Raw genomic sequence first — 23,416 nt, forward strand, 5'->3', positions numbered from 1 at the left:
CACAACACAGTCAGTAACAACACTGTGTTAAATGTAGATACAACCTATGTATAAACATGTATCGCATGTGTATATGACTCATGTCACGTCTCACTGGAATATATACACTGATACGTCGATGTGATCCAGTTTGATATTTCACCGAATACAGCTGATCAAACCTGAAACCACATAAACACACATCCATAAACACACAACTGCACACTAGTCTGTTTGGCCAAAGGTAATTAAGAAGTCTGTCAACAAGCTGATAACTTCCTGACAACTCCCCTCGAAAAACAACCTCAGCTCCCCTCCCTCCCTCCCTCCCTCCCTCCCTCGCTCCTCGTCCTCTGGCCACACTTCCTCTTTGCCGTGCCAGCTATCTCCCTTTTTACATTAATCATCTTTGTTCTGATTTCTTCAAAAGGTTTATTCATTTCCTCTCTGCTACCTCTCTACAAGAGCATTTGTATACTATTGTCTCATTTTTTTCTTTAATCCAACTTTCATTCTCTATTTCCCCGACCACAATTTACACTTTGGAGCCACGCAGCTCTATCGAGGCTGATAGCTCCATATTATGGCTGTCAGCAAGCTGATTTTGCTTCTTGGTCTTATAACAGATAATTACAGATTATTGTGCACTTAGTTTATTAGATGTATTGAGATAGGTGAATGAAAATGAACTAAATAATGACACACTTGTTGAGTGACGAGCCAGAGGCCGACTGATCTGTGAGGACATGAGGACCCCAAACCCCTCTGAGAGGATGCATGGGAGCTAAAGATCATGGCTATATTATACCCATTTCTACAGTTTATTGCATAAAGCTCCTTCTTTACCAGCTGCCTAACACGTTATAAATGCACATTGTCCACAAGTTGTAATATCAAGGCATACGTTTTAAAATACCTACTAGGCAGCTAAAATGTCTTTTAATGAATGAAGAGCTAATTAATTGTCCCAGAACATTTAAAGTGGTGGTTTTGTGTGATTATTTTCCGAGAAACTCGGTTTTACAGATCCGTCAATTAACTCAACAAATTGATAAGTCGAATAAATAGTATGTCGACGAAGACTTTCTTTAGTCGAGGAAAGTCCTGAGTGAGAGTCCACAGAAAAAGGAAACTTTCCAATGCAGTAGTATGAAAAAGGTTTACCACACATACATCAGCAGAACTCCATTATTGTCTTTCACGTTCGGGCATAGAAATTCTAATAATTAGTCTGCAATCATTGTTATTTTAAAGTAAAGGAAAAAACTCAATGCAACTAAAACATCAAATAAAACCTCTCTGAAACTTAACTTAAGACTGAGCCTCAAGAATCTGCTCACTAAAACGTAGCTCTAGTCTAATGCCTATTCTAAGTGTTAGCTCCTTTTAAAGCGCCTCTGTGGGAACTCTGAACAAAGCAGCTGATAACTGCCAGAGTCAGTTATCTACAGTGGACTTACGCAGGAACACACAAGATTAAAGAAAATGTTTTTAATACACGCAGCATACTTTCTGAGTAGCATGACGCCGATAGGGAGGAGGGGAAGGGAGGGAGGCTGACGGAAAGCAAGCCGTCTCTGTGACAATTTAAAAACATGATTTGCCGAGCACTGGGAGGGAGGATTAGGGACCGGACTGCTCTACAACACACACATATCCTGGTTTTCTAATCCTGGTACACATTAACAGCCATAATTACACAGCAACAACAGATTAGTGTTGCAGGGAAATGACTGAGTGATGGGAAGAGAGCATGAAAAATACACAGAGAAACAAATACAAAAGCAGAATCGAGGGGGATGAAATGAAGCAATTAAGGATAATAAGTATTCTCTATCCGAGGGAGGAGAAAGAAGTTGAGGAGGAGCCAGTCAAAGGAGGTGAAAGGGGAATGATGAAAAAAAAAGTGAACGCAAACAAAAGCAGAACATCTTCAATATCAAACAACAAACAAGGAGAAGAGAAAAAGGCCAAAACTATCCAAATGCGGGATGAATGAGGGCGGGGGGAGAGGCGAAAACAGAAATTACAAAGAGGAACGTAAACATCGCAAAAGTAGACGAGACGGCAAAGTGCTGACAAAGGTGTGGGAGAGAGTAGGAAGAGAGAGAGAGAGAAAACAGAGGGAGAAGAGAAGAGAAAGAAGAAGATTCGTGGGAGGGCAGGCCAAAGCGCACACAGTGTGCATGGACTTAACAAGCCAATCCATTCACACCTACAGGAAGCAAAGAATTGAAAACACCCTGAGACCTAATCGATAGAGCAGGGAGGTGCATCGTTACACACATCACTGCTGCAGGAAAACACACCTGGAGCACTGATTCTGCCTCTTTGTGAACATGAATATCATTAATAACACCTGGTGTTGCTAGGTTGTGTTCTTGCGTCAGACCTTAAATAGGCCTAAACCTCTCCCCTGCATAGAGAGGGTATTAACCTTTTGTTTTTCACTTTCTAAAGTCAAACTGAAATTAAAATGAATGACTTCATCGTAAATTCATTCATTAAAAATCATCAATTACTGTTACTTAGGGGGGAATGGATTTTTATTTCAGACCAATAATGTCCGTACAGGTAATTTAGTAGCCTAATATCTGTGTGGGCCAGCACTAAAAATTGTTATAATATCACTTAAATTCTATTAGCAGTCAATACGTTTGGAGCTCAACGTTGTTACGTTTTAAAGTCCCAGTGAAACACAAGTTAAAGCGACTATAGCTTCTTCATATGAGGGGTGTACAGTTGAAAATAATCTTTTCGTACAGTTTTTAGCGCAATACGTAGTGACAGAGGACTGTCAGCTTAAAAACCCTGTTGTTAGATGAGGAGGACGAGGGAGAGAGGAAAGGTAAACCTTACTGGTTTTCAACCAGCTGCAGAGGAATGCATGCATGCTGCCAGCACGAGTCATCAAACCGTATTTAAAACCGTTCTCCAGAAGAGAAAAGAATGGGATTTTATGGGGATTTTGATGTATATTTGGCATATAACAAGAGATGGCCTAAATGGACAATTAACACAGGGACAAAGGATTAAAACTGGGAGTAAACAACTCTACCTGGACTTAAGTGGTATGCATTGCTCCTGTCTGTCTAGCTGTGCATCCTGTTAGTTTAGAGACCTAAAACATGTCAAATGTAGACTATTTATCTCTACCTCTAGGCGGAACAGCGTTATCTCATAAAGAACAACGGAAGGTGAAGGAGGAACTGTTCAAAGAGGAAGACGAGTTGAAAGGAAAAGGGAAGCGTGGGCTCCGGCTATGTGAAAGGTGAAGATGCGATGCACTTGTGAGCAGAAAAGGATGATAAATGAGACGAAGGAGGGAAAACACAATAAGCTACGAGGAGGGAGGGCTGAGATATATACATATATATATCTATATATATATATATATAGATGAAAATCCATCTCCGTCTGTCCACACATAAACACACACGCACAGCTCCAACATCTCCCCTTCAATCACAACTGAGGCCATCTATCTATATGACTGTGTGCTCTTTGAATAATGGAGCCAATATGAAGCGAGTCACTGAGAAGATTCGGTGGTTTGATGGGGGTCACGAGGTTCCTGCCCTGAGAGCAGCGCAGGGAATCAACAGCAGTCATAAAGGAATCACAAGAGGGAGTCATTTGCATTTTACATTCACAACTTAAGTGGAAACGACTCATGCCTGCTCCTGTCTGGACCATCACAATTCATATCAGATATGCTTTTAATTTTTTATACAGCAATTATGGAGAACTGGACCTCCATGGCTTCGTCTAATTTCCCAAGACTTTGGAATGTGAAAATCATACGGACCTTTCATGATATAAAAATGACAGAGCATTCGATTATTCTTTTATGACTTCAGGGAATTTCCTCAAATGTTCTGAAAATGCCGTTTCATGAAAAGTTGTCTTGCCTCTTTTCTTCCGTCTTTCAGGGGTTCATAAAAATCTTCACACTTTATTACAAAACTATCTCTGACGATGAATAATGTAGCTAACTGATGGCTCACAGGTCAAATAGCCTCAAAACGAATTATTTTTTCATGCTTTTGTTCATGTATCTGTGAAAATGAAACTTATTCTACGACTAAAACGACTGCCACTCGCACAGGAATAAGCTGCATTCATGTGAAAGACACATTCACACATCACACTGTCAGTAAGATGATAAACAAGGTGAGTCAATGTGTATATGTACCTACCACAGTGCCAGCAGAGATACCCTCAAATCATCGAACTTTTTTTTTTAACAGCAAGCATCAAAAGATCCACAACGAGCATTGCTATCGTATCAGTATCAGTCAAAGTAATACCTAGTCCTGACTGGATACACGCGTCATCTATTTCCAAAATGTCTGCATCTAGTCAAAAAAAAACAGGATCTTTGGGAAAACCGCCATTTTCAAACATATGGGCATGCCGGTTTGTACTGCATATGTCTGCATGTCCCTCAAAAACGTTGTAATAGACAGTTTTAAACATGTTTGCCTGGATTTGGGGCAGCTTTACCAAATATGTGTCTCTCAAAAGGCTAATTGTCACTGCAAAGAGGTGCATTTATAAAAAATCAGTACCTGTTCCAGGAGTTTTCTGTATCTCTGCGTGGCTTGCTGGATGAGGTCCCTCACAGTCCACCCCTCCTTGCAGGGCACCACCACACCGGTCTGCCCAAATGTCACCGTGACCTTCATCGCAGCAATCTCTCTCTACGCCCCAATCCAAGGTGATGTAGAACAATGATGATAACAATGCAGGACGGTCTCCAAACTGCAGTGTGCAAAAGTCTTGTTAAAGCGTCAGGGATGCCACACACAAAAAAAGAAAAGAGCTGATATTGAGTCACTCTGGGTCACTTATATCACTCAAACCAACTTCTTTTAAAAAGTGACACAGATTGTCAAAGTGGTTCAGAGTCAACAGAGCTCTTTACTAAAGCTGCCAATTGCCATTTCACAGCCACAACTCAGGGTGATAATGACGTCACGAGCAAGTACATCCGGTTCCGTTATTACTCTCTCATTATGTGGTCATGAGGGTGATTATCTTTATTAGCTCGTCAAATGTCAAAGTAGTGATGTTCAGTTTCCCAAAAAAAAAGTTAAAAGATACAGCAGTCTTTTCATGATGGAGAGCAGCTGGTAAACGGGAAGCACGTCACATCTTCTTCTTCTTTTAAAACGAATTTGTTTTAACTCTTGTCCACTTTATTTGACACTTGCTGTATTCCAGCTAGCTCCACTTGGCTAAAAAAAAAAAAGAAAAGATTAGCTTGACGCTGAAACCTGGTGCGACTTGTAGGCACACACGCAGAGGATGAGGGCTTTCAGTCGGCCACGCGCAGTAGTTCTGTGCCCTCGCGCCCTCCTCCGCTAACACCAAAGCACCGTCAAACTACACAACACTTTGTTCTGACTGATTAAATACACGTGTACGCAAACGTTTCCCATCAGAGTCCTACGCTATGCTAACGTTAGCCACCTTAGCTGAACTGTGGAGGGAGGGATGCAGTCGCTCGCGCATCATTTCAGAAGTTTTTTTTTTTTTTTTTTTCCTCTCGCAACTTTTCCTTTCTTCCCCCGGCGGAAAGTGGCGTCCGCTTCATCACCCGACAAACCGCTCACGTTACCGGTAATGTTTCACATTCGGAGACGGGACCGAGGTAAACACAGCGCGGCGTAGTGTGTGTTGGAAAAAGTTTTTAGTAGTTTTTTTGGGGGGGGATTCCTTCAACGCCGTCCGCTGCTGGCCAGTTCCTGACCAGCTCCTGCGCCGCTTTGTTGCTGTCACTTTCTTAAAGGGGACGTACTCCATTGTTGCAGGAATGAAAGACAGTGGGGCTTATGTGCAAATCATGCATCCACAGCAACTTCTCAAACAGCAACATGTGATGTGCAACTCCACTAATCATGGATGATGACTAGTTGTAATGTATTTACCTCTGTTTAGGTCTCTAAAAATAACTCTCAAATAACTTTGGAAAGCTGAGGAGAACTAATTATCGTTGGGCCCCCTCACAAATTACATCTAGTTTGATCCATTGTTAATAATAAAATATATATATATATTTATATATATTGATTTGTTGGCGCTTTACAGTCTAGCTATGTGCATGTGCAGTAAAAAGGTGTGTACCAGACAATTGGTTCCTTTCTGATGACAGTACTCGTCCTGCAACCACAAGGTCGGCGGTTCGATCCCCAGTCTCACCATAGTTTGCATGTCGAAGTGTTCTTGAGCAAGACACTTAACTCCCAGTTGCTCCCCGGGCGCCTCTCAGCAGCCCACTGCTCCTACATTGCTATGGACGGGTTAAATGCAGAGCGCAAATTGCATGTATGTATGTAATATGACGACGTAATAAAGTTTAAAGTGTTTTTGTACATACAATAATGAGCCACTGTGACAATGTATATAGTGCAGGGTAAAAACTAATTTTATAAGCTATCAATTTTAGCGCTCTCAAATGTCAAAAAGAAAAGTGTCAATTTTGACAAATGCACTTATAGATTTTCAGAAAAGACATTTTAGCATGTCGAAGTATATCACAGGTGTAAAACAATGAAATGTAGTTATTTTTGACTGCTTTAGCTTTAGGGTCGTGGCACACCTCGTTCATGTTATTAGTAGCACGTGTGCTTCTCTTTGCTCCTCTCTAATCATATGTTTTGTCTACTTCATTGAATTCTTTTTTCTTATGTTATTATTTACAGTCCTCACAGTATTGTTATAAAATTTTAGTAATTTTAAAATAATGGACAAGAAACAATAACAACGCTCTGACGGAATTGTTAAATTATATTATTGTAAATATTATTATTTAGTAATAGATGATGATTTTACCTTTATGACAACCTAGAGTTGGCATGCATTTAGTGACAGTCACAATAATTTTCACGGTTTAATTAGATGTCACGGTTATCATCTTAAGGGATCCACGTTAATACAGCAGACAGTCAAATGTGTCTTACGAACCGTGAAACCTAATCCGACCCCTTGAAGATCTTGGCTGACACCAGCAGCTCAGCATAAAAATGTGGAAGCAAACAAAAATACCGTATTTACAAAACATTTTGGCTTTTCACAGATTGATTCATCTTCAAAGAGGAAAACCCCTCCCCGTGAGGCGGGGTTTGGCTTTGTAATTAGCAGCTTGAATATATGCATGTGTATGTCTGCTAATTGATTTTGGCTAGTTTCTGGGTCACTGAATTCCATTGCTTCTAATGAACCCCAAGGGAGGACGAACACTGTGCATGCATGCATCTTTTTCCTCCTTCTTTCTTTGGTGAAAGTTTGAAAGTTTGAAGTACACTTGAGCAATCATTTAGGATCTGAATTTTGAAATGAGCCAAACGCCCTTTTTGCCATCTTATATGTCTGAATTATATAGATAACATGAATATAATATTAATGAAAATGTTGAAAGTATTCAGCGTTATACACAATAATTAAATACACCGTAAATGCAATAATTAAAGATTAACATACTAAAAGCTGGTTTAATGTTACTCCATTTCACCTGAAAAAAACTACATTTCACCACCTTTTAGAAGACATTTTGACATTCTCGTCAGGTGTCAATAACAATCATCAGTAATATAATATCATCAGGTGTAAATAACATCAATGATGGCTGAATTTCATTTGATTGCTTCAGTTACTTTTGTTTTTGTCAGACGAAAGGAGCAAGGGCAAGTCCTCCCCGTTAAACAATTAAATATATTATTTGTCCGTCCCCTTTCAGAATGACACATAGGAGTGTTTTTGCTCTGATCTGCACGATGACATCATTACTCTGTGGCCCGATCCCAATCTCCACTCACGGACTTTGAGGCGCGCTCCTGTTTGAGTATCTTTCTCAGACATTTTGAGCCCTTTCTGAACCCTTTCCATACGTCAGCATTAGATGCAGACTTTGCCCAAGGCAATTACCCACAATTCATTACAATGTGCCGTTAAACACGGGGTAACCAGTGGAAGCGTGGAGACGTAAACAAAGAGGACGACACGGGTGTTCATCCCGGCAAATTACATACTCAGAAAAGATGGAACATAAAAACACATCATAGGATATTTATTTCTTCATTTCTTCATCACATATTTCACTTTGTCATTGAAGCTGTTTTGACAAAAACAAGTAAATAGATTATTTGAAATAACCTCTCATCTTGTGCGGAAAGAGCCTGGAAGATGTCCAAATAAGGGAGGATTGGGCCTGTGCCTTCCAAAGCCATCACAACCCCAATCCATTTCCTCATGTGACATATAGTTATGGTGTGGAGGAAGAGGAAGATGAGTTTTTACTCTGCACGTATACATTGTCACAGTGGCTCATTATGTTGTGTACTGTCATCAGAAAGGAACCAATTGTCTGATACACACCTTTTTACTGTACATGCACACACACACACACACACACACACACACACACACACACACACACACACCTGTTTCCCATCAGAGGCATTGCTTCATACTGATGGGGATAATGCAGCTCATAGGGATGACAACAGAATATGATTACTGTTAACAATAGAAAATAACAAAAGTGACAGCTATTGGTTGTACAGTTGCAAAAACAACAGTAACGTGTAAATTAAATTGTAAAAAACAGTACTGCATGACATTTACAAACGCACACACACACACTATATTTGATATAGAACTGTATTAGGGACATTCAAACAACTTGATCTAACGTGGCCAACCCTCAACCCGATCTTAATCCAGCAGTTTGCCCATTCCCTCTGCTCACCCCATATGGTAAAAGCCTCAGCAGCACTCTGTGTGGAGCCTCCTCCATTATGAACCGCAGCGAACATGCCAGGATGTGAACGCTCCCCTGCTGTTGGGCCAGATGCATCCAGACCCTGGCAAACAAATCAACACGTGTGCTAGAACATGTTCTGCTGTTCAAAAAAAGAAAAAGGACATTGCAGGGCGCAGTGGGAGAGAGGAGAGCATTACAAGATGCCTTTGTAACACATGCAGGATTGAAACACTCGCATGCAGGGTGCACGTAAAGTTCATACTGTACATGAAAGCACGTAATTACATATTCTTTTGTCCATCAAGCACTCTCTCCATCACCCCTGATTGAAATAACACTAAATAATTATATTATCCACATGCGTCATCCATCATGCTTTTAAATCACCCCAAGCAGCCTCGGACGGGATTCAGAAGTGGCAGGTACATCTGGCATAAGAGGGCGCCACACACACAATAATGCCCACACACTCATTCCCCTACTATTACCATTTGGCTTAATGTGGATGTAACACACTCCCTTCTTTTGTGTTTGTATATCTTCCAAATCTTCCTTGCATGGCAGCTGGTTTCTGGCGATATCATGCTGGCGATATCATGCTATCTTGCGAGTCTTAGGATCACGCATCACCTGAACATCCATCTTGTGAGGCGTCAAGTAGGGGACAAAGAGACACAGGCTGACATTTGGTTGGAGAAGGCATGATGACACATGGTAAAATACCATGTTTACATAATTATAGTAAAGTATATTGAAAAGATATGTGCAATACTGTGCACTCTGAATGCATGCGGCCTCTGCTGCTCTGCACAAGTCGCTTTTGCTTCCGCACAACATCACTCTAAGAGCAACTAATGGCGGCCGAAATTAATGCAAATTTCCAATTGCAACCCAGGACTTCATAGTTCAGCCATCAATGCTCCACAAGGATATTTTTGCATCTATGAAAAACCAAGGTTGAATGCCCTCGACCAGCAGCGCATGAACATTGTGTTCAGCTCCTGCTATACATGTTACCAGATCTCAGTTATATAGTTTCCCAACCCCCTTTTTCAATGTGAACACATGACCCACAGAAAGTCTTTATGACCCTAAAATCCATTATGTTAATAGTATGCATTGAATAATAGTTGACATAAAGATCTTTTATTGGAAATTACATTTCTGTGCTATAAAGAATGCACGTCAAATGGCCCCACTCCAATGTCAGTGTCTTCAATAATGCCTTCTTCTTTTTATTGCTTTTATTTGTGCGATACTTATTTGTTGTCTTCATCTTGCTTTTGTCGGCTCACATTACTTTGCCTGCCATGTGATGCATTCTAAATCTCCAAATCTCATCAATAAATTATATTAACAAACTAGATCCAGCCCAGACAGAATGCCATGCCCTGGTGCTCAACATGTTATATGTCACTGAAAGATTTTTCCTACAGCCTGTAGACTGGCCATATGTGTGTGTGTGTGTGTGTGTGTGTGTGTGTGTGTGTGTGTGTGTGTGTGTGTGTGTGTGTGTGTGTGTGTGTGTGTGTGTGTGTGTGTGTGTGGGTCCGTGTGTGTGTGTAAGTGTGTGTGTGTGTGTGGGGGGGGGCCATGTGTCGGCCACAGATACAGACAGATCGATACTAGGACTTGTCAGCGGGGAGATTTCGATCAGTCCACACCCCTAAATCCTCAGCGCTCCCACACACATACAGTATACACACCCTGTATCCCACTGCACTGTGAAAAGAATAGCAGGATGTCAATAGATCCCTCCACTACACACTCTAACACACACACAATCACACACACACAAACACGCACACACTAGTAATAATAGCCCCGTCGATCATCTCTTGTCCATGCAGAGATCTTCTATGTGTCACATGTGTACAAGCCTTGCCTCTATCCAGGGCGAAGTAAAACGCATTAATAGCACCACTGGGAATCCTGGTCTGGCTGTTTGAATGAATGGATATGTTGGGAATGGGAAAATAAAACATATAACTCAAGGGCAAAGTAAACCGATTTTCCTAATGTGGTTATTTTCCATAGAGCAGTGCCTCTTTTCCAGGTTTGATGTGTAAGATATTAACAGTGTTGAAGAGGGATGTGATTAAAGTTCAACTGATTCAGAAGAGTTCCACACTCAAACAGAAACTCAATTAAAATAGTTTCTGTGTTAATACATTTATGTCATTCAATTAATTACTTTACTACCTATAACTAATCAAAATATTTCACTTTTTCACTTTTATTTTTCAAAAACGTATTTAATGCGTCTGCTGATATTGGGCTGGTTTACATATCTTATGTACTTTTTCTGAGAAATGGTCAAACTCATAGCCCGTATAGTGCAGGAGTGAGTCCTAAAACCCAGTTTGCATCTTTGCACTTCCGGTTTCCTTGTCTCAAAGTCAGTGTTTTTTTTTAAAGAGATCATTATATTTCTTTTTATCAGAAAATATGTCAGTTGATATCATGCCTTTAGGTGCTCTTACATGCCTCCAAGTGGCTACATGAGACTATACTAAACATCATCACGCCGAAAACTACTCCGCCTTTAGCTTCGTGGTGGTGACGTGAGTCATGTGAACACATTTGTGAAGACTATCTTGCGAAACAAAACAATCCAATGAAAAATCTCATTGGCTTTTTGTCAAGGGATCCATGCGTGATTCTAACTCCTAGTTGGCCCACAAAGATACGTCATCCCTGCAGCACTCTGAAAAAACTAAACATTTAAGGCTTTCTGAAAAACATCCAAATTCTCAACTAACTGATGAGCTGAGGCGGTTTCCTGCGGCAGCTGCATTGTGTGATGCACCAGACTGCTGGCTCTGAACTTGATGAGACCGTAGTGACGGAGAGAGGTTTGCATGGACAAAGAACCAAACCATAAAAAAAAGGCAAAAGAGAAAAAATTGGCACACACACACGTCGACAACATGGGGGAAATAAAACAATGACCAAAGTTTCCTCATGGAGAGCGGCAAAACAATGCAGAATAAATAGAAAAAGAGAGAGAGAAAACCCACCACAGAGAATTTGAGAAAACAAGACTCTTGTGTCAGAGAGGTGCGGACCCAGTGATGACTCACAAAACAATGTCTTTCATTTCCATTTTGTTTACATTACACTCGGCCTGAAGTACAAATGTCAACGACTAACTATTTCCATGAACATTGCTGTGTTTCTCCATCTGGGCCAGGGAGCCAAACATTTGGACCATATTTGTGTATAACAGAGAAACAAGCGAGAACCAAGATCAGAACATACAGGGAAAGGAAAGGACAGAGGAAGAAACAAACTAAACATTGGATTGCTCAAGTACCCCATGTAACCCTTTAAGCCCTCACCCTCACCCTCACCCCTAATTGTATTGTTTGAGTTGTGTTTAGGGGTTGTACATTGTATATATGATTGTAGCCCATGTTTTTTTCTTGATTTGTACCTTGTGACCTGAAATAAAAGGGTCCACTAATTAGGGGACCCGAGGGCTCAACACTTTTTTCTTTTTCTTTTACTTTACTTGTCAAAAGCAACTCCCTCTCATGAAAATTACAAATATGTTTTCATGTTAAATTTAGCTTCGTAAATCCGGAGCATGAATTTCAGCAAGCTTTCTGCACTTTAGTGTCACTTTTTGAAAAATACAGCGTCAGCAGGTGTTAATTAGAGAAGATAGACAGAAAATATGACAAAACACCTGTGCTTATGCTCAGTCACACCTGAAACCGAACACACATTGAGTTTGCATCTCCCTTTCCCTCTATCACACACACACACCTCTGGCTAATAGCTCAATTAACACACTGTCGCATCAGAAAATGTGAGCCAGCTGAATCCACCTGTCTCTGAGGAGGATTGCAAAGAGTGAGGAAGTAATTGATACTATATTCACGGAAAGCTACTTTGAAAACTAATTATGTGTGTATAACAAGCAGAGAATTATTCCGACAGCTCCTGAAACCTATTAGTTGTGGGGACCGGGAAGTGTGTGTGTGTTTGTGTGTGTGTGTGTGTGCGTGAGTATGAGTCATGTGACCATGCTGTGATCTCTCCATTCACGGCTGATGTCATAGAACTAAGTTGCATTACATCAAGGCAGTCCGTGACTCAACAGGGAACATACACAGTTGAAAACTGATCTTTATTTTACATTTAAGTAATTTACTCCAACAAATATCAAATATAAGTAACTAAATCAAGTAGGATAGTGCTTCAGGATTGAGTTGAGTTGGATTGCATGTCTGTGTGGGGCCAAAGAAGTGTGGGTTGATCATGCATATCCAAACAGATATGAATTCACAGCTATGGGAAAAGAGAAGCACGAACTGAGACAACTGAATTGCAAGCAGATTGATTGCATTCAAACTATTTGCACTGTTTCCATGCAAGGAAATATATGAGATATGCGTGTATGTTCTTATTATTCATTAAACTAAATTCCAGCAAATCGGGTGATACGGCTGTCATTTAGTTTTTCATTTGTCTCTTTGCCATCAGATCCAAAAGACCAAAACCAACCATGTTGACCTTGTTGGGGACATTGAATTACACACATGTCATTTTTTGGTGAGTATAAATGGCAGCAGGGCGATGTATGTGGGAATGACTAAAAAAAAACTAGGCTCCATATTCATAACAATGGAGGAACATTTCCCCCATTGCAATGTTGTGGCTCATTGACCTGATTTAACAGTTGAGCTCAATGGCAAATACGAAAAGGCTTTATCAGGCCACACAGGCGAAACTTTTTGAGCAGATGCAGTTCATTGTTGGTTTTGTTGTATTTGATGACGATAAGCAAAATGTTGAATATCCCCAGCCCGGTCCTTTAATCAACACAGTCGGTCATATTTGCTTTTTCAGTGCAATATGAATGTGATGAGAGCGGATGAATAGGGCGACGGAATGGGAAGCAGTCTAACTCTGAATTGAATCCAGAGGAATTGTAGACCGAACGCCGAACGGGTTCACGCCCTCTATCTCCTTCCCCTCTTTTACAAAAAATATGACATTTTCAATGCATGAAGCAATTTAATCTCCCTCTCTTCTATGAAAACGCCTGTAAATGAGCGCCTGTGAAATTAAGGAGATCGCCCAGAGATGGGTCAGCCTGTCGATCTCTCTCCCTCTCTCTTTCTTTGGCTCCATCCCGTCTCCCTCTAATACAAAATATAAGATATTATCAATGCATGAAGCAATTTAATCTCTTTCCCTTCGCTCTCGCTCTTCTCTCTTATGAAAACGTCTGTAAATGAGTGTCTGTGAAATTAAGTGGGAGATCGTTCTGTTTTCTCTAAGGTCAGTCTCTGTCTCTCTCCGTCTCCCTCTGCTTCTGTGATCAGTCCATTTGTCAGAGGTCAGACTTGTTACCATCTGGGAGCAGCATTCTGCCTGCCAAACATTCCCCATTACCGTATGTAAATTCATTAATTGCAAAGCTATAACTACATCATCCTTATACTTTCACCCCCTCTGACACACACAGACACACACACACACACACACACACACACACACACTCTTTCTATCACACCCCTCTGCCCTCATGCAAATAAGAAACAAATAAATAAATAATTGAACATACAAGCGTTTTATGTCCGGGGCAAATCCTCGGAGAGGAAAGAGAAAACAGAAAGTGAATCTCACGAGAAAAAATGGAAAGAAAGTCAGGAAGAAACAAACGCGGTGAAGGGATGGGGGCTTACGGGGGCTTACACAACAAGGCAATGAAAAGAAGAGATGAGAGCAGACTGACTGACTGCCTGAATGAAATCAAGGTTTTTCAGAAAGCAGAATAAGATGCAGGGGAAAACATTCTTTTGTTATGTTAAATACGCCATCTCATTGGAAATGTCTTGGCCTGCTTTATTCAACCGAACATTGTCATCATGAATAATAGTGGAGATTGACACAGACTCTTGCTATGGATTAATCCCCGAGTAGTTCAAAGATTTTTACACAGAATGCAGTGTGTTGATGCCTCTGAGCTGGAGAATAATGTGCATCTGCACCTCTAGCTATCCACCTACTGTAAGTGTGCAAACTCTTAAGCTGTCTTAGTAATGGGGACAGTGGCAAAGAATCGTTCATTGTGTGCTTCCTGTATGCAAATGGTACGCTCCCTTTCAAGTATAGCTCTGCATTGCTGAAGATCAGCAAATAAAAGAGCAAGTCATGCATCCTTGACAAGAATGTTGGCAGTGCTCAAACCCAATATCGTTCCTAAAAAGAACAAGTTCTAGATAGAAGGTGAATGGGTATCGTCTCAGCTTGCATATATTGAATACACTTTTCTTTTGCCTAAAGTTGTATTAAATGTTTTAGTTCTCAAGCTGCAATCATTTATAATTTTCGAATAATAACGGATCAAATGTGTTATCAATAGAGACGGACGCACAAAAAATGATCCCCCAACTCTGCAGTCCATCTCGGATCGATGGAGCATTCTAGTGTCTTTCCGCTCATTGTTTTCATTTTACTGTTCTTCTTCAGTCTCACTGCTGGATTGAACAGGTCAGACAAACTCTACTCAACATCAAACAGCCCACAGACTAAAGCCCCTTTGACCGCCTGTTCTGCCGTTGTTCTGCCTCAGTGTTCTGTACGAAATGTACGGAGGCAGAATGGCTTGTGTCGGCAGCGAAAATGGTCTATCGTCAGTGAACATAGTGGTGCACTTTAAGAACTAGGCATTTCCCTCTCTTTGGTGGATGCAAAACCAGAGCTAAGAGTGAATGCAGGACTCAGGTCCAGAGACACGACTCAATTAATGTCAATGTTGTTATATTTGCTTACATGTTCACTATACTGTTATAGTCGCAGCTTGTGGCACCGCACCATATTGTCCACAAAGAAAAGTTTAAAATTACAAATCCACTACTACTGGAACAGATTGAATGAATTCACAGAAATAAAGCAAGAAATAAAATAACAGAGGACCTAAAATAGATCCTTGTGGGATCCCGGCTTTGATGAATATCACTCACATTGTTTCAATACATTTTGTGTGAACCATGAGTTAATGCCTTTGCTACAATCAATGTTCAATATGTGACTGACATTTATCAAGGTGTCAGTCATGGTTCAAATGGCTGATCTCATGGGCGAATAAACTATTCTTTGTTGTTTTACCGACAATTGGTGTAAACAAGGAAAGAGAGATCTGTTTTCTGTTTTTAATACAATGTCAAACTGGGCTGCTGGGAATTCAGACGAGTAAGGCTGAAAAATGGAGATTTTGCCAAACATACGAAAACCAATATGCTACTGCTCCATATATCGAGGGTAATTCACAAAATAAAGTAAACATGTTAACCTTAATTTACACATGCAGCACAATGTTTCTGATCCTTCTTTATATGTGAAATTTGAAAAGCATGTCATGCTCCAAACAAATGATGCTATTGTATAGATTATTTAACTATTACTTTAAAACAAAATGAGCAGTCAAGACGACATTGTATATGTAAAACACAACTTTTTTTTTTAGGCTTCATCACTTAGTCACTTCCGAGAAAATGTGTCAGGAATCAGTGGACCAGTCAGTTTTCTTCAACAGATGAAAAGTAACACTCCAATAATTTTTTTGATGGAATTTAAACTTTAAACACTTGACTTGATTTCTCAAGATCGAGAACAAAGATTCAAGGGATTCTGTGCTTTGTGCTAAGTGCTCCCCCTAGAGTTTCCTCTGACAAGTTTCAGTCGCTACCGTCTCTGTCACAGGTTTCTCAGATGACGTACTCTCTCTCCTTTCCTTCAAACAAATGCTTTCAAGAAAAGCAAGCAATAAGGTCTGCCATCATTAAATGTGTAACTCATTCCCAAGCGTGCCGTTGCAGAGTTGAGATGAAGTTGTTATTTTTCCATCCCCCACTGCGAGAGAAAGTCTGACCCACACACAACGAGAACAGAGGGAAATCAGGATAGAAATGGTGGAGAAAAAAAAGAAAAAAGCGTGAAAAATCATCTGTAGTCAAAAGGGAGAGAAGGGATTCCAAAGAGATGATGATGAGAAAGTGAAAATATTTAGTTTTGACTAAAAAGAAGTGAATCTATTTTTGGGGGAGGAGATAATGTATATTCAATCTCATACCAAAGCCACAGCTAGCTTTGAAAACACCAACAGATCTATTTATTAGGAAGAATATTTTCATAGTCCCCTCATATAAAATTCCATATCTCTGTTCACTTTGCCGAAATAGAAGCCACACACCCACAGTGTGTGAGATATTACTATGTACCTTGTGAAAATGAATTATATATGATTGCCCTGAGACTGTGGCACTCCTGAAACCTCAGGAAATCATATCCTTCTTCTTCACGCTCCCATTTCTTCTTCTGCAGTTTCTGTTTTGTGTGTGTGGAGTGGGGATTGGTAAGTCCACTTTTTAGCCTGTAATAGCAGGGGCAGGGGACAGAGGGAGACATCACAGCACTCTCAAATTGAATTTTCAACAGGCCATGATTTGAGCAGGTCACAGGACTGAAAGAGGGACCGGGAAAAATATATCGTGAGAGAGAAGGAGAAACAGTGTGTAAAAAAAGAGGGATTGTAGAATGAAAGGATGAGAAAGAGAATAGAGAAGGGAAAAAGTCTATTTTATTTGGCATTCAATTGTGATTGCTGCCTGCACTCAGGCATCGGACACACACACACACACACACACACACACACACACACACACACACACACACACACACACACACACACACACACACACACACACACACACACACACACACACACACACTGACCTTTCAAAGCTTTCCACATTTTTGATAACCTGTTTTTTTCCCCTCCTTTCCTTTCATTACGGCTCAGGGTCATTTTCCTTAAATTACTCCCAAAAGTAATGAGAAAAAAAAAGCAAGGAGAGGAAAAAAAGAAAGAAAGAAGGAACGCTCCTCAAAAACGGAGTACAGAAGATGATGATCATTAGAGAAGAAAATGATGGTAATGATTGTAATTTGCGTAATTCGCGTCTCAGCCTTCAGCCTTGTGGCGTAAACTTCCCTGACAGGCGCTGCGTTTTAAAGACATCAGCATGAATGTTAATGCCGTATCCGATCAATATGTTTCTTGGCCTTTCACCCTTAAACCTTCTCGAAGAAATAAAGGCATTGTGTTTTTTCTAAAGCAAATCCAATTGACATTTTCCCATCAATTTGTACTGAATGTTGGTGCACATTTGTTATTAAACATCAATTTAATGGTATTCTGCAGGAAATATGAATTGCTACACATTTTCTAGAAAAAACGTTCTACATGCTTTTTGTTAGTCAGGGCAAACAAGGATAATGACCTTGGAGAAAGAGCTATGATAATATCAAGGGAACCGTATGAACTTTTTGGGGGAAAAACACGCTTTTCCTTTTTTTTTTTATCCAAAGTTGCCTCGAAGCGAAATATGTTGCTGGAGCCAGAAACTGGTTAGCTTGGCTTAGCATAAAAACGTGAAACAGAGGGAAACAATTAGATCGGCTCTGTCCAAATAATCACCAGATCAGCCTCCCAGCACCTCTAAAGTTAACACATTCACACATGTATCTCTTTTTGTTTCAATCTTCTCATCTGAAGTGTCCATGACCTGTGCATGCCTCTAAAGAGAACAAAAGATGTTTGTTTTCTCCAACTACTTCTTTCTCTGCCCTTGTAGCTTCATGCGAAAGTCTTTCTGTCCAGTTAAGGTGAGCTTATAACTCTTTAAATATTATTCTTTCGGCCGCGCCCTCTCAGAGGTGAATTTCTTTACGGTGTGTCGTTCCACCATAACAATCAGTTCATCCCTGGTAAAATAAATCGTCAGAAAGAAGAACGGAATGTGGAGAAAGAAAAGTGGGGTATTATGGAAGCAGATAAATAAAAGACGTGTGAAAAGATAAGAGATAAACACGATGTTCTTCAGTTTCCATGAAGAGAGATACGATAACACACTCAGAGCCTCGCGGAAAACTAAGCTTTGACAAATATGCAAAAAAAATGTTATTTTAAAATCAGGTATTTTCCTTTGAAGAGGGTTTGTTCCTGTTTGTCTTTGGACAGAAAAGCCTCACTATGACCTCTCAAACTGTTTTCATCTTCTTCAGACCTCCACCTCCTCCTCTTCTTCTTTCTCTCACACATTATCTTTTACGTTCACATCTATTTCTTCCTCTCCTCTCCATCACTGTGAGTTTGTCCAGTTAAAATCACAGCATCTTGTCACCCTCCATAATCTCACTGTGTCCTTTTAAATGTTCTTTCCAATCTTCCACATTATTTTGTTTCTCTCTTATCCTCCACTCCAACAATCTCTCCATTAAATTCTTTCCAGCTTATGCTACACCTTCGTCCACCTTTCTGTCGTCTGACGTTCATTCGGCCTTATGGAGACTTTTATGACAGGTGAGAAGGCAGGAGGGAGGAGTGCCAAGTTGGGTGTGAAATGAGCCGAGCCACTAAGACTACAAGAGATACAGTGAGGACAGAGGTGGACACAATGACCAGCGACGAGGAAGTTCAGTTTATAGTCCAGTGCATTACCACATATGCTGAGTAGAATGCTCAGGTGTCATTTATATTTAAACAAATAAGAGCATCATTGTGGATTTCCCGCTGCATGCAACAATGCAGCAGTAGTGTGTTCCTGTTCAGACCTGGCATTAACATTAACATATCTTCTTCATGTTTTACCCAAGATAAATAAATCTTCAAATAATCAGATAAGATCGCCTCTCTGCTGTTCGCGGATGATGTGGTCCTGTTTGCCTCCTCGGATTGTGACCTCCAGCATTCACTGGGGCGTTTTGCAGCCGAGTGTGAAGCGGCAGGGATGAGAGCGCCTCCAAATCTGAGGCCATGGTGCTCTGCCGGAAACCGGTGGATTGCTCCCTCCAGGTGGGGACAAACTGCCTACCCCAAGCGAAGGAGTTCAAGTATCTCGGGGTCTTGTTCACGAGTGAGGGTAAGGTGGAGCGGGAGATCGACAGACAGATCGGTGCGGCTGCAGCAATAAAACAGGCGCTGTACCGGTCCGTCCTGGTGAAGAGGGAGCTGAGCCGGAAGGCGAAGCTCTCCATTTACTGGTCGGTCTATGTTCCAACCCTCACCTATGGTCACGAACTCTGGGTCGTGACCGAAAGAACGAGGTCTCGAATACAAGCGGCCGAAATGAGCTTCCTCCGCAGGGTGGCCGGGCTCACCCTTAGAGATAGGGTAAGGAGCTCGGACATCAGGAGGGAGCTTGGAGTCGAGTCGCTGCTCCTTCGTGTCGAAAGGAGTCAGCTGAGGTGGTTCGGGCATCTAGTCAGGATGCCTCCTGGACGCCTCCCATTAGAGGTTTTCCAGGCACGTCCAACTGGTAGGAGACCCCGGGGAAGACCGAGGACACGTTGGAGGGATTATATCTCCCGGCTGGCCTTGGAACGCCTCGGGATCCCCCAGAATGAGCTGGAAAGTGTTGCGGGTGAGAGGGAAGCCTGGGTCGGCCTGCTGAACCTGCTGCCACCGCGACCCGACACCGGATAAGCGGCTGATAATGGATGGATGGATGGATAATCAGATAAATAAATACTCTTAGAAAAAAATGTTACAGAAAGAAGTCTGATTGTATCGAAGACTGAGAAAAAGACCTTACTTCTCTTACTTGATATATTACCAGTCTGCTTCAATAGAGCATGATGTTTATTTGGTAAATCATGGTCACATTAGGACGTGGCTAGGGCGGGGCTACCTTGTGATTGACAGGCCGCTAACCACAGCGTTATCCGGTCTGGAAGTTGTTCATGTTTTCGTCCTTTCAAAGTAGTTTTTCAGTGGATGAAAGTTCATTAAAACCTTTCTGGTCGTCTTCTGGTTCAGACTACAGATCCTCCAGGTTATTATTGTATTGCCTTAAGAAGCATGGCCACAACTCATAACCCCCGCTACAGTTTGAGACACAACTGGAGGAAAGACAACTGCGGCTTTGATGAGGTATTTTCCTATTAGTTCCTATTGGCGTTAAAAAAACTAAAGATATCTGGAAAAGTGCATCCTGCACCACCTCGGCAAGTGGTTTGAGTGATTGTCTCACAGGGTGGTTGTGTACACTTGTATCAAGCACTGTCCATTTGTGATGATGTATGTTAATGATGCCAGATGTAAACAGGGTCTATGCCAAGCAATAATAGATGGTTGCATCAGTACATCTAAAGAGCTGGATCTGATATTAGGTCGAATATTGACGTCTTCTTCTATGATTCAGGTTTCAAAAAGAATAGGCTGCATTTGCTGCTGCGTGTCCATCAGAGAACAAAGGGACTCTGTACTGTACCGTGCCACTAATGCAGGCAAGACAAGAGTCTCGGTTTATGGCTCGTTACCATGGCACCGCAATGACACCTACAGTACATCTGGCTGGGGTGCTAAGAGGGAACAGGCTCATGCAAACTCAGTGTCTGAATGTACTTGTGTGTGTATGTGTGTGCTTATGTAGGGTAAGGAGAGAGGGGCAGCAATGTTAACATAATGGAAAGGATGACATTTATTCCACAGATTGCATTGAAGTCAGCAAAATAAAATCCGGTCCTGGCAAAAAGACGGTCTTGTGAAGGAGCAAGGACTCTGGGAGAGGAGAAGAGAGGAGGCACACTCGGACAAAGTAAAGAACAGTTGTAAAGGTTTAATGACAAAAGGAACAATTTAGTTTCTCTGTTGGTAAAGGGGGCATTATTGGTTGTCTAAAAATGAATGTAAAGGTCGTTGGATCCTGGCAACAGGTAGTTAGGTGCAATCAGATGTGACATGATGAAATGTAGTTTGAAAGGTTGGTCAATCCTACCTCACAACCAATGCTCCGCACATACGGCGGTTATAGCTGATGAAGTCGTCTTGATTGATGCGGCGTCGGGGAACGCTGTCAGATCTGTCAGCACCTCCGCAGTCGTTTGCCCTGTTAGCGCTGTTAGCATGATGAACTTAGAAGTGACGCTCATCAGCACTGGTTGCATATGTCAACCAACGAGCACATTTCTCTGCCTTTGTTCGAAACTGCAATAGGTTTGGGCACAAAACAGCAAGTTGGGGGGGGTTCAGTGTCTTGCTCAAGGACATGCAGACAGGAGGAGCCGGGGACCCAACCACCAATCTTGTGATTAAAGATAGACATGCTCTGTCCTCTATAGACCAGAGCCGCCCAAAACCAAACTCAAGTGTAATCCTAGCATAAAAAGTAGTACCAGATAAGTTTCACACACCATTTTTAGTAGAATCCCACCCAAATCTGCAACAGTACCAGGTGCACTGAGCTGCATTATGCAGGAGTTGGATGGCTGCAAAAAGGACCTGATTTGCCATCAAGCTCTAATTGGAGCAAAGACACAACTAACGATCGTTAAGTGGGGAATGATAGCCCCAAGCTAACTTTTCTCACTCCATAAGGATATAATACATAATTCAGAGCTAACAGCTGAACAAATGAGAACAGAGACAGAGAAAGAAACGAACAAGGGACGAGTCGAAAAGGACAAAAAGGAAGAGGGCCATTTAGGCAGGAAAATATACATTGTCAATGTTTTTGTGTGTGTGTGTGTGTGTGTGTGTGTGTGCAAGTGTGTGTGTGTGTGTGTGGTGAATGATCGATGCAAGTGTCATGTGCATTCATGTGTGGGTGTGCATATGAATTTGGATGGAAAAGTTTGCATGTGCACACATATGTGTGTGTGTGTGTGTGTGTGTGTGTGTGTGTGTGTGTGTGTGTGTGTGTGTGTGTGTGTGTGTGTGTGTGTGTGTGTGTGTGCGCTGTTTGGCAACCTGCTTAGTGTGTGAAACTGTGATTGAGGTGACAGTGAGCCCGTGAGAATATAGTTAGCATTATCCGCACACACACAAACTTGCTCACACAAACACGCACACAAGAACAGCAGCTGTTGCTAATTATTAATTCATGCTCAAATTCCTGTGAAAACTCAGTGTGGCAATGGACACTAGGGACAGCAAGAAAGAGAGAAAGAGAGAGAGAGAGGAGAGGGAGAGAACAACAGACAAAGAGGAAGACAGAGATGGAGAGAGGAAGACACAAAATGGCGGCGTGGAAGAGCTAAGCCGTGTGTGAGCACATGACAACTCCATGTTTTCTATTTATTAAAGGGTTAACTGTTGACATGAATTTGATATCCTCTGAAAACTAAAGCATTCTACCTTTTGTTAGTGTGAAGGAGCCTCAGATGGTTCTGTGATCAAGACAAGCCTGCAGCAAAGTCTCATAAAAAGACTGCGCCTGCCTGTGATCACGACTCTAATGATGATTAAAGATGTTGATCTTAATCTTCAAATATCTTGTGTCAGCCTTAATATAATTTTGCGCTGCTAAAATTGATGGTGTGTCAGAAAGTATTTATTTATTTATATTTTAAATGTTCAGAGTCTGGACCAGCAGATGGTGCTGTGGACGGAAAACACATCAGCGTCCCGTCTGTGATTCCCAAAAACTTTGAAATCCCTGTGGGCGTCTAATTATAAAACAACTTCTTTGCGCTTGGCTTACAATTAATGATCAACCAGAAACCTAAGATCAAGATAAAATGTGGAAGTAAGTTATAAGTTTGGTTCAAGATGGCAAACACATCTTCATAGGGTTGTCCAGCAAGTATTAGTAAGGGGTTAAAAATGACTGTAGATCCTTCATGGAACTGTGAAACTTGTATTTACTCAAC

General features: G+C 41.3%; 1 protein-coding gene across 1 annotated transcript in view; it reads right to left on the minus strand.

Moving 5' to 3' along the window:
* Positions 1-4,667, minus strand: part of LOC306748159 (partitioning defective 3 homolog B-like) — a gene marked incomplete at both ends in the record, with an annotated part of 181,009 nt that extends 176,342 nt beyond the window's left edge. The window contains one exon of the mRNA XM_079231291.1: positions 4,551-4,667. Within this exon, the coding sequence (XP_079087417.1) occupies positions 4,551-4,667 (117 nt within the window). The remainder of the gene's footprint in view (positions 1-4,550) is intronic.
* Positions 4,668-23,416: the final 18,749 nt, after the last annotated feature.

Source organism: Taurulus bubalis, assembly GCF_910589615.1.
Source record: "Taurulus bubalis genome assembly, chromosome: 15".
NCBI lineage: Eukaryota > Metazoa > Chordata > Actinopteri > Perciformes > Cottidae > Taurulus > Taurulus bubalis.